At 34.7% G+C, this 12,963-nt stretch overlaps 1 protein-coding gene across 1 annotated transcript; it reads left to right on the top strand.

Annotated features, from left to right (window-relative positions):
- On the top strand, nt 1-8,183 carry LOC148605791 (uncharacterized). Its single transcript, XM_088547434.1, has 5 exons — nt 1-159; nt 1,272-1,344; nt 3,149-3,465; nt 6,194-6,217; nt 7,999-8,183. Exons 1-5 carry the CDS (start codon nt 114-116, stop codon nt 8,040-8,042), a joined length of 504 nt encoding a protein of 167 aa, XP_088403560.1. The 5' UTR covers nt 1-113; the 3' UTR covers nt 8,043-8,183.
- The last annotated feature ends 4,780 nt before the right edge of the window (nt 8,184-12,963 follow it).

Raw genomic sequence — 12,963 nt, forward strand, 5'->3', positions numbered from 1 at the left:
GGTATATTTAAACAAGGTGTATTTAGAATGATAATATCTAGGTTGAAGGAGTTTTGTTCATACATATTCAAATGCAATGGAAGATAGCTTCCTGGTAAGACCTGCATGTTGGCATGGATGATATTATTCAGTGGGTACTTTTATCCTGTGTATTCGAAGGTAAGGCAAGATATATATTTTAAAACTCCCGAGCAATCAAACACTAAGGATGTATTATTATTACATTGTATTTGCCGAGAGCTTGCTCGAGAGTTCATATGGGTCGAGGAAGTTTCATAGCATGTGATATGGAACACTCCTGTGCTCATTATATGTTTCAACAACTTTTAAAAGGACTTTCAGTGTCAATCATGCAGCATCAAATATTTAAGCGATATCATGTTTTTTTTTCGGGTTGGTATGGGTGCTAGCTTGTTGGGCTGGTGTGCTCACCGCGCTGCATTAATATTACAGCTGATGTGATAATGTTGTTTGTTATTTTATTGTTTTGTCATATGGTCGGACCGGAGGGTAATGAGACAGACCAGAGGGTTAAAATACTCCTAACACGGACGGACTGAAGGGTAATGAGACAGACCAGAGGGTTAAAATACTCCTGACACGGACGGACGGAAGGGTAATGTGACAGACCAGAGGGTTAAAATACTCCTGACATGGACGGACCGAAGTGTAATGAGACAGACCAGAGGGTTGAAATACTCCTGACACGGACGGACTGAAGGGTAATGAGACAGACCAGAGGGTTAAAATACTCCTGACACGGACGGACGGAAGGGTAATGAGACAGACCAGAGGGTTAAAATACTCCTGACATGGACGGACCGAAGTGTAATGAGACAGACCAGAGGGTTAAAATACTCCTAACACGGACGGACTGAAGGGTAATGAGACAGACCAGAGGGTTAAAATGCTCCCGACACGGACGGACGGAAGGGTAATGTGACAGACCAGAGGGTTAAAATACTCCTGACATGGACGGACCGAAGTGTAATGAGACAGACCAGAGGGTTAAAATTCTCCTGAATTTCATTGATAATTCCTCATAAAATACAAATGGATAAATGTAACTTCCGATGGAATAACATTAGAGCAAATGTTTGTCATCCTTTTTAAATGAGTCTTACGTGAATAAATGTAATATGTGAACTTTGCACAAAATTAAAATTTACTCATGAAAAGTTGATTTTTGATTGACTCGAATTTTATGGAGTCTTAGTTAACCTTTATTATAAACGAGAGATTTGATATTATAATTGTCATTTTTGTTTCAGTTGTGTCATCAGGAGAATATTGTAACGTGTTTTGTTCGGATGGCTGCTGTAGAGGGGGTTGCTGTCCTAATAAGTAATAACATTAATGAACAGTTAATGTAATCTAGATTTGTGTTATGAAAAAAAAACCTTAAGGGCTACACAGACAAAATTGCAACATATTTTTCATACATGTATGTTTTAAAACATATGAAAACATGAAATCTATGTGTTTTAGATCAGAATGGTAAATATACATGTATATGTTATTGTGTATTTAAAATACATAAAATCATATGATTGTGTTTTCGAAAACCATACAAAAACCAAACCCTTTTCATATCTGAAATCAATAAAAAAAACACGTTTGTAATTGCATGTACCATGTGATTTAATAAATTTGTTTTTCAAGAATTATTAGTTAGTCCTAAACATACTTTTTTCATGGTAGGCCTTAACATATGAAAAACATGTGGCAAACATATGTTTTCTTGGTGTTTTCAAAACATATGAAAACACACGTTGTAATTTTTCCTGTGGATAGAATCAAAGGGACAAAAAAATACGTATGTTGAATATGCAACAATAAGCATTAAAACGCCTTGTGTACAAATGGGAGTAGAATCGCTAAGAACAAATCTAAAACATGTATGCACTCCAACAATAACATAATTATTTTTTATTACAATAATGAAAACACTTCTCGTATTTAAGACACTTTGTACATAAATATGATCTTGTTTGAAAAAAGCACCACAGGTAAACTCAAGTCGATGCATTGCTTTTACGCCAATTTGTATTTCATTTGCGCAAAAAAACCGTACATTTGCGCCATAAACCGTATTTCATTTGCGCCAAAAATAAATTATTAAATTTGCGCCAATTACAGATGACTTGAATATGTATAGATAAACATTCTGTGTGCGAGTAATATCTGTTACAAATTAATGTACCCCTGCTCACCAAGGGGAAGTGGAGGTTGAATTTTGGGCATGATAAGTCATTTAAAAACTGAAAATTTAATTGTAGTTACGGAATTAAGCAGAGTAATCTTAGAATTGTCCTAAAAGCATTTGTCATGTGTATTAACTATAAACTAGCAACTACTGTCAATTCAACGCCAAGGGACTTAATATTTCTGTAGTGTCAATACTGTAATATAGTCCCTAGTTCTACATCCGGGGCTTACAGTCTTATGAAACTATTTAATTGAAACTGTATTTTCTACCTTTACTTACTTACTCGGAAATAGCACAGATGAAATTAGTCCTTATCGCAAATGAAAGCAACCTTGTGGCGCAAATGAAATAGTGAATAATCAAAAATGGCGCAATAGCATGACGCTCATTCAAGTCGGGGTCTTTTTTAAAGATGCTTTACAAAGTATAACGACGAACGTCTTATTTTCATTATAGAATTTGGAATTCAAGACTTTTTGAAAATTTGCTATCAAAACAGCATGCACATGTATAAACAAACCTTTTGAAAGAGCTTTAGTTTAAACATATTTAATTTGTCGAATAACATACAAAAGGGATTAGACACAAGTACATCTCACTTATGAAGTCTTTTCCCGATAAAGAAATATACAATAATCTCATGAGCATGCGCATACAGAAATATATTTTTTGAAAATTACTCATATAAAACAGATGAAGAAAGGGAGAAAAAAGCTTTAAAAGGTTAAATATGGAAGAGAAAAGATAAACAAAATGAGACTTGTACTTTTGTGTTATGGTGTGCCTGTTCAACGGAAGTAATAGAAACTTAAGCAACAAGGAATCTCTTATATATATATTCAAAAATAGACTTTAGTAATAATACATTTAAAAGAGGTCAAGGCAGGAAAATACATATGTTTTTAATTGTTATGAGTGCTTTATTATTATTTTTTCCAGAACAGCAGTGGGTGTTGGTGTTACAGCAGGTGCCATTATAGGATTGTTTCTAATATTTATCATTGTTTTATTTGTTGTGGTATATCGAAGAAAAAAACGAAAAAAGAAAGGCGCTAAAGTTGCTGTCGCCGAACAGGAACAACAAAGGTTACAATATCCTAAAAACCGTCGAATATTAGAAATAATGGAAAACGAAAACTGTAATGTGACATTTATGCGAAGCGGTACTAAGACAATTGTTATTGACGTAAGTAACGGCGTTATTTCCATACAAAAGTCGGATGAAATCGAAGTTACTAGGATATCTAGCGAAACGGGTAAGTGTTTGACCCTAGTTTGACAATACACTTGTGTGATGCTTTTTTTAACTAGTGGAGGGGTCAAAGTTAAATTTACAGAATTGCAAAATAGCGAGTGTTTTTTTACCGAGCTTCATGTCTTAGGTCTCGTACAATGTACTTTAGATAAATAAAACTAGCGATAGGGCATGAATAAAGGCAAATATAGATGCAAAATTTGCCACTCAACAGAAGAAAAATCACTTATACATTTGTACCATCCTGTTTCACGGTCTGGGACAATCTCTGTAAAGCTTGAACCGGTTTACAAGTCTACGTATCACTCCGCTAGCATGTATTAGGCTCTGCTATACAGGATGTGAAAATTTTTATAAGACATGCGCACTACTCATTATAAATTCACGAATGTCTTTCCATTGTACTGCAGGTACGAGAACACAATTAATTCCCCTTGGTTTTCGTTGTATAGTTCCAACTTTGGTAGTAGGTACCTTCCACATTTTTTCATATTTTTACTGGTAACTTATTTGCTAAAGTTTTGCCTCTAATTGGTAGAAAATAGGTTAAAATTACATGGGATTTTTTTTCATTAATCAATTCTGACTAAAAGTTGTGATTTGGTTCAGTGGAAGAAGGTTAAAATTTAGGACTTTTAACTCAGTTCATTTGTCATGTTTACCCCATCTCCGAATTATATGTATTAATTTCAGAAAATGATGGTAAAATTTTCTACAATTTATATATAAAATCCTGTTTGTACATATCTTTAGGCCAGAGAAGTTTTATTCCGTTTGCGCTGGTGGAATTGTTTTAATCTGCTCAAATGTGTATGTTGAAATGCACTTGAAAATTAATTGCGGTCTCGTGCCTGCACTAATTTGCATAAAGAGGTGGGATAAAATATTGAGTGTAGAGCTATAACCTCTGCGCGTGAGAATGTACAAATTCTTTAAGCTTTTTCCGTTTCACTGCACCACAGTCGTCCATTTTTGATTTAAGTAGCAGTCTTTCTAAAAATCAGACAGAAAGTGATTCATACATGTCTAAAACCCACCAAATTCAGTTTTATTTCTTGTTCAGGAACAGTTACTGATCACAGAACCAGTCTTAGTTTTTCATTTTGTTCCTGCGCTTTTGAGATAAAAATTATATAGATTGTACATGAAATTTGAACTTTGCAAAAGTTATCGTTCTTGATTTGGCTTCATTTTTCTGGTGGGTTTTTCTTTACCGTGAATCACTTTACCACAGTCATTGTCTGAATTTTATGTGGACTGGTATTTAATTACATGTATATTCTTTTGTCGCGGCAGAGTTGGTTATGCCTCTTTCAATTTTGACAATTGCGGATTGTAAACAAATACTGATTATTTGTATTTTTTCAATTTCTGTGTCGACAAAAATGTAGTTTCACATGAATTCGAAAAAAGACAGTTATTTGGTAGGAACCATTTCTGAAACGAAATAAGGCAATTCGGAACTACTCGACCTTTCCGCTTCACATTTGTGTAACGAGAAAGACTGAGTAGTTCCGATTGCAAATAAGGCGGTAAATTATTGTTTTCGTTCAACTACCAACAATTGAAACATTTGTGATGTCATCGTATTTGAACAAATCACATCTGACGGGAAAGCCGTTATCTGATTTGAATGAGCAAGCCTATTATCGGTAGGCGTCTATAAAACTGTAGACAATTTTTTTTTTATTTTAAATTTAAACAAATATGGAATATATGCATAGAATGGCGGGATTAAGTGCAGACATAACTGAGTGTGGCAAGTTTGTTAAAGCTTCCACATCATGAATACACCATCGGCGTAGTAGATTGGGGAAAACAGAAATAGAACGGGTCCATACGGTGAAATGTAACAAATGCACCAGAGTATAATCTAAATACAAAATAGTTAATACTTTAATAGATCACCAAAAGGTCTTCAATAACTGGTAATACCACTTTAAATAAGCTCTGTAGACCCCGACAACATTGAATAATGAAATAAAATCCACGGTAACTAAACGATGACAATTCTTCAAAATCGAACTATAAAGTAAATAAATATATAACTACACAAACGCACATTAATAAACTAACATCTCCTGATGTACGGAGTGGGTTAAACAGGGAGACCAGTGGCGGATCCAGAGTTTTAGGCTATGGAGACCAAAATAAATTTCTGAAAAACACTGATGAGGATCACGAAGTGAGTGTTTTTCATAATTTAACACACACAATTTTTCGGCATTTTTTTTCTAAGGGGGCGGGCTACCGCCCACCACCCCCCCCCCTCGGATCCACCACTGGCTCAGACACGTCACAAATAGAGGTCATTCAAGGATTATGCGTTTCTGTTGGAATTTACACTTGCAAGATGAAAGTTCTTTTATTCTACCCCAAGCCTTACCTCTCGAATGTATATAAGTGCAGCGGACAATTGACGATTTTTAAAACTTGAATGAGCTTAGAATATAATATATAGTATATTTTGAATATAGTGCATTGTATATATCGAGATACAATCACGTGTAAAGAATTTCTAGTATAAATTAAGAAAAGAACGCTTTCCTACTAAAGTTTACCATTTAGGCCCATTCAACTCGAAACTAAAGCTCTCTTTAATACCTGTCAGCAGAACTATAACGCATATGCCCATCGAGTGTTGCACAACCTATTGTTTTATTGTAAGAGTAATGATACTTAATTGTGACGTTCACACTTCCATACTCAAACTATGTTCTTTTTTTCAGTGCCTAGGCCCCAACAGATGCCAGGTAAGTGTGAAGACTTTTTTCCATTTCAATTTTTTAATTTTTGAATACAAGTGAGTAACATTTTGATTGCAGTCTGCTCAAGACAATATTCATATGAAAAAAAATGGAAATATGGCAGTCGAATCATTGCAGGAGTTTTTTACATATTAGAAAAAGTAAAATTGCACAAGTAAGCAGTGAAATGGCTAAAATAATTCTCATTGATTCTTCATAAAGTACAAATTCAGTCGGATTTATAATGATAATAGGATAGTTAATTGGAAAGAGTGAATAACTAAAATATTATCACGAGTGCCGAAGAATGGCTAGATTTAACGAGTGTGCGGAACTTGTTCCGCGCACGAGTGAAATCTTTATGCGTTCTTGGCACGAGTGATCATATTTTAGTTATTCACGATAACAAATTGATTATCCTATTTATTATATAGATTTTCTTCATAATTTATCGATATTTTCAACATGAATATTAAATTCTGTGATTGGCGGATTGATATCAAAGTTGTGACGTTTTGGCGGGAGAAAGTGCGACAGTGGAATCACCGAATTTATTTCACAGTGTTTGAATTATCGAAATTTATTACACTTGGAACATTCGATAAAACACTGCTATCTATGTACATGTAATGTCAGAATTTATTCCTAATTTGAACTTGAATAAATTTGCATAAAAGAACATGTTCATAATATTTTGCAAAATCAACATTAAAATTTTTGATAATATTCAGATCATATACATACTTGCTCATACGTATCTTTATAACTCCACTAGATGTTAAAGTACAATTCTGTGTAAGCATCAGGCAATGAGTGGCACATCATTTTTCTAAATTTAGTCTTTTTTGCTTGACATTTATCCAGTACATATAGAAAACAACCAAAAAGCTATTTAAATTTATATTTTTTGGCTGCTTATATAGGGAAATTGTGTTGGAAAATATTTCCTCCATTTTTCCGTAGTGCATATCAACTAAATTTGACATATCGATTTCGTAAAAAGGCAAGCTTTACAAACACTTTCTTGATTATTTCTAGTGTTATGAGGTATAAATACGTGGATAATTCAGTAAAAATGTCTGCGGTTTTTTTTTCTTCATGCGCAACACCTTATACATATTTTGCCTGATTCTTAGACAGAGAAGTACTTAAAGCCTTGGAATTCAGGGGAGTGAGTTGAAAGTACGGATACATTTTGTGATACGTTTATGTTAATACAGATCTTGTCTTTTTGTCCAAATTAGCCCCGTGCTGGTCCGGGTGTTAAAATAATAGGCCCGCAGGAGCGCTAGGCTTGTCGTAAAAGGCGACTAAATAGAGCTCAGAACCCTGGCCGGGGGCTAGGGCGCTCTGCCCACAGAGCAACTGGCTTGTGTGCCTCAGGTGGTTGAATAGGGTAACCCTGGTATAATACACGCTGGGGTCGTCAGGCCATAATGCGGAAAACCTGACCGTAAACCATAGTGGTGCAACGTGTTTGGAAAGATGCCGCGTTCCTCGCACGTTAAAGAACACTTCTGTGGTATTCTGCCGGAGTAGGAACCATAGGGCTCCGCCACAGGAGCCAAATAGCCCGACCCAACCCACCTCTCCCTATTTCTAGTGGCAATCAAAATTTGTCGACCCATTATCCTTGTGTCCCATCCCATTTTTCATTTCATTATCATTTCATATTCATTTTATCATCCATTTCATGTTCATCGCCTGAATATAGCTGAAATATTGCTGCTCGCGCGTTAAACCCCAACAATCAATCATTGTTTAAATTTGTTTATTTTTTCTTTCAGGAGGTATATTAAGCAGGCTTTTCGAGACTAGTACACAACAATAGATACTGTCTATTCTAAACTGACATTGACATTATTCCAGTTGACTCGGAAGTTGATACCAGTGTACATAAAAGTTGATATTTTCCATGCCACTTTACTTAAAAGTTTATATTAAATTGGAAGTAAAGAACTTGACCATTCTCGTTTTGTGTTGGGCAATATTTTCGTGAATCGAATGGAGCATTACTATTGATTACAGTGTGTATTTGTTAGGGTATTTTCAAAACTCCTGCATTAATAATACACATTGATAGTGCCAAACTGACTTTACCGTCACTTTTATCATCCCTCACGTCCCTTTTTGACACATTTTATCTCATACTGACCCCCATTTGTTATCGCTTGCGTTTTGTTTTGTTTTGTTTTGTTTTTGTTTTTGTTTGTTTTTTATTATTTTGTTAGTTTTTTTCAGATCCTAGCTTACATCCTTACAACCGAAAAAGATGAATAAAACCAAAACTCTCGTTAATGAGATGATTCTAGCGGAAATCAAAAGAATCTAATCCAGGGACAAAGACCACACATGGAAAACAGACAAATGCAATAAAGAACATAACGTAACTAAAATCATAAATTCAAAGTAACAAAAGCAAATGGGCAACTCAGACTCCACTAAAAACTGGGAGTATGGACCAGGTGCACCGGTATGGTAAGCGTTCTCTGCTATTGTAGAAACACTCGTCGAGTTGCTCATAAAAAGTCAATTCCGGGGTAGACGAAAGAGGAAAGGAAAACTATGACACGTTGAACAAATCAGTTTTCATGGTGCAGATTGATATACCGTAACGATCCATGAATTCATGATGACAAATATAAAACTTCTATAGTGTTGACTTCAATCTTGTAGTAACACAACCCTGTTCCAAAAGCCTTATTGTTAAAAGTCTAGCGCGATACAATAATTCTGCGTAATTACGGCAAGCTCTGGCATAACGTATGAGTTGTGATATGAAAACTCCTTTTGCAGATGTGGAAGGGATGTTACCACAGATGAAAGGAAAATTGACAATTTTGAATGAAATGTTATCACGTTTGTCGTAGAGTTAGGTCAATGGTTTTTCCCTACCATCAATCTCTAAGTGAAGGTCAAGATATGAGACTAAATTCACAATGTCTGTAGTATCCTTTATCTCAAGTTCTTTGGGGTCGAATGTTTCCGTGATTCGTGTGTTAAATTTACCCTTGAAATGGGAAAATTGACGTTTCTGTAGTATCTAGATATCATACAATACCATGATAATAAATCAATGCTTACTATTCATCAGAAGTTGTGACGTTTTGGCGGGAGAAAGTGCGACAGTGGAATCAGTGGTGTAAAGACGAAAATTAAAAAAATTCCAGGTTTGCGATGCAGAATGTGTGTAGCGCTTCTAGTTAATGTCAACAATTACATCAAATTTATCAAAGCAGAAATTATCATACGCCTAAAAATGATTAAAAAAAACAATGTATTGACAAATATGTATTTTGTTGTGATCTTACAGTACAAGCAGGTAAACACACGTACAAACTTCAAAAAGAATTTCCAAACTTATTGGAACAATCTGATCAAAGTGCGAGTCGAATTTGTGTAACAGGTGATAAATAAGCGATAAATCTGCCCAAAAGTGTGCGTCCTTAGATTGTGAAAACACAACTTGAAAATTAGGTTTGGTCTCTTAAAATATTTGAAGATGAGGGTTCCGTATTGCGTCTTGGGAATGTGTAACTAGTTAATGGAAACCATTGAATATGGTACATTTGGACGAGAGTGATTCTATGTGGAATCTGGAACTGACGAACACATAATTTCATACGATATGACAGTTAGATATAAAATATTTCTCCCGTTCTTAGCCGATTTATAGCAGAATATCAGTAGGTGTTGCAATTACAAAAAGAGATCTGATACATGTAGGACTTTTATTATAAAGGGGAAAGTTCAGTAAGGACCCATTTTGGCCTCTTTATTTGGGCATTTTTGAAAATTTGATTAAAGCTGATTTCTAGGTAGTAGTAGTATAGTAAAATGGTCGTAAACACTGAATATAAGATGTTTTTGACGAGATTTATGACGTTATTCCAGAAATAACAGTATGCATTTATGCAACTTTTACAAAAATCTTTAACTTTTAACATTTCTGCAATTATTAAGATGGTTTTGTGTGGAACGGAAGGTGCCACACATCTGTTGACTCGAGATATTTTTACACTAGTTGTAAATGACAATTATACGCAAAATATATGAAGCACGAGAGTCAACACGCATGTTGCCATTGTTAAAAGAGTGGAAAACTGCACAGATTTTGGTGTTTTACACCCTTTTTAACAAATTATCCTAATCTCAACCAAGTTTGAAGGGCATATATGACCTGATATGTTCAAATTATTGCAATAAACCAATAAACTATGAAACACATTAAAAAGCTAGAGAAGCAATATAAAATGTTTCATGTAGACTTTGTTTTTGAAGCCAAATTTTGCCCTTACCGAACCAACTTCTTTATGACTATATTCCTTGTGCTTTATCGAAGGAAGAAAATGGAACAGCTGCTGTTGCCAAGCAGGAAGATAAAAAAATTTCTAGCTCCTAACAAACGTCGAACATTAGAAAAGGAAAGACAGTTGTTATTGATCTAACTAATGACGTCATTTCTGTACCGGTGGGTGTTCGTGTACCCGGCGGGTAAATGGTGATTTTCATGATTATTGTAAGCCGTTGTAGAATTTGTTCCCTACATATTGGCAACAATAATTCATTTATGGATATAAATAATTGAATTATTGATATTAAAGAATAATATTTGATATCAATAAATATCATTTATTATTATCAATAAATGTTATATACTTATTACAAAGTTAATAAAAATTATTGATATACATAAATAGGAAATTAATTCCTACAACAGATTATTATAGTATCAAATTTTAACATTAAAACTTCACGTGAACTAATGTTATAAAAATATTTTATATGCATTCCAATGAGATTATGTGATGGGAAAGCACAATCTATCCCTCCCCACGATACTTACACGTATAAACGCTTCCTGATTTCCGCTTACCCTACCGGTGCACCTGGTCCATGCTCCCAGTTTTTAATGGAGTACGAGTTGCTCATTTGCTTCTATTACTTTGTATGTAGGATTTTAGTTACTTTATGTTCTTTGTTGTGTATGTCTGTTTTCCGTCTGGTCTTTGTCCCTGGATTACATTCTTTTGATTACCGCTATAACCTTGGTTCCCTTGATTACTCTTTCTATCGTAACGTATCACTCCGCAGGATGTGAACAAAACCAAAAGGGATGAACACTACTCATTACAAATCTGCGAAGCCGTTTCAAATGTACTTAATTAATTTGCATAAATGGATGGGGTTAATTTAGTATTGCGCGCGCGGAAAAGCGTAAACACTTCAAGTAATCAATTAGGGCGACTTACCGATTCACATACTGCCACTTGATATGAGGTTAAATTTTCTTTTTTACACTTTTCAAGTGAATTATAAACGATGCAAATGCTCTAAAACTAAATGTTTATTCCAAATGTACAACCGAAATCTTTAACGAGATTATCAATATAGTTTACCCCCTCGTACTGGTTCAATACTGTTTCCAGCGGATCATATAGCATTTCACGGACCGGTGCGGGGGCAGATCCAGGATTTGAGTTTGGGGGGGGGTGGCGTTAATTGAATTAAATGTCGTGCAAAGCAAGGCAGAAAATATTATGGGGTGAAACTTGTGGTGAATTTTTTTTTCTTACCAATTTAGGGGGGCGTAAGCCCGATACGCCAGTCCTTGGATCCGCGCCTGCGGTGTTACTTCATTGGAAATAAAATTGGTTTGATTTAATACAAACATCTGACATAAAATCAATGATAGCATAGTATAACGAATATTATTCTCTGTGTATACATTGAAGGTGCTTGTGAAAAGTACAGAAGACGCGTCACTACGAGTTCACCAAAACTATTACAAAACTAAGCTAAAGTGCATTGAATGATTAAACTTATATAGTAAACTTTAATATAGAAGTAGTGTTCTGTTAAGGACCTTGGCACTTCTGTACCAAAAAGAATTAAATTATATGATATGAATGATCTTATCGCTTCAAGCTATAATCATTAGTTGTGAATTTCTGATACCTTAACCATCAAAAATATTATTTCATATTTCAGTTCCTCAGCCCAGACCGATGTCAAGTATGTATATACATTTTCAAAATTTATTAATAAGAAGATTTCGGTCTGTGAATAACGTATAGATTAAGTCCAGTTTCAGTCAAAAGTCAGCAGAAACGGATTGCTTGTATATTTAGTTTCCTTTATAAACATTGTAATATTATAACGTTAGATTTTGTCATCACTTTGCGTCGTTCGTTGTCTGTTTTGGATTTGTTTTTAAATCTTCTCCTTTGAAACCGCTTATTGGATTATTACCAATTGTTTGGTCCTTACCATTTTTAAAACTTGTGTCGATTTTGCATACCCGCCGTTCTTGCTATTTGTAGATCACATTTACCGGGATATTACCTTAACAAACACTTATTAAACTGTTACCAATTCTAATTATCAAACAGATCATGGTTTCTATTTCAATTTTCAGTCTTCAAGGGTTAATTTGATAATAAAAAAAGTTCAATGCCAACATATGCGAGTATAAACAGTAATCATGTTGTGTATTTGTTCAAACAGATCTTTACAACACCCGTACATGCTTGTCATAATAAACGTCAATGGCGGAATGTTGTGTCTCCTCTTTTAAATACCTCATATATGTCAAAGGCCCATGGGAGATAGCCTTGATCTAATATTTTCATCCCGGTGGGGTTGTCTATGACATATTCACCATACCTATTCTCGTTATATTTTGTGGTCACTTTGCGTCCGTCGTCGTCTGCTGTTAAATATTTTTTTAGCAATTTTCTCCTCTGAATCCG

The sequence above is a fragment of the Perna viridis genome, chromosome 10 (assembly GCF_037379345.1).
Source record: "Perna viridis isolate PV_CMFRI_1.1 ecotype Kerala chromosome 10, ASM3737934v1, whole genome shotgun sequence".
NCBI classification, from domain to species: domain Eukaryota; kingdom Metazoa; phylum Mollusca; class Bivalvia; order Mytilida; family Mytilidae; genus Perna; species Perna viridis.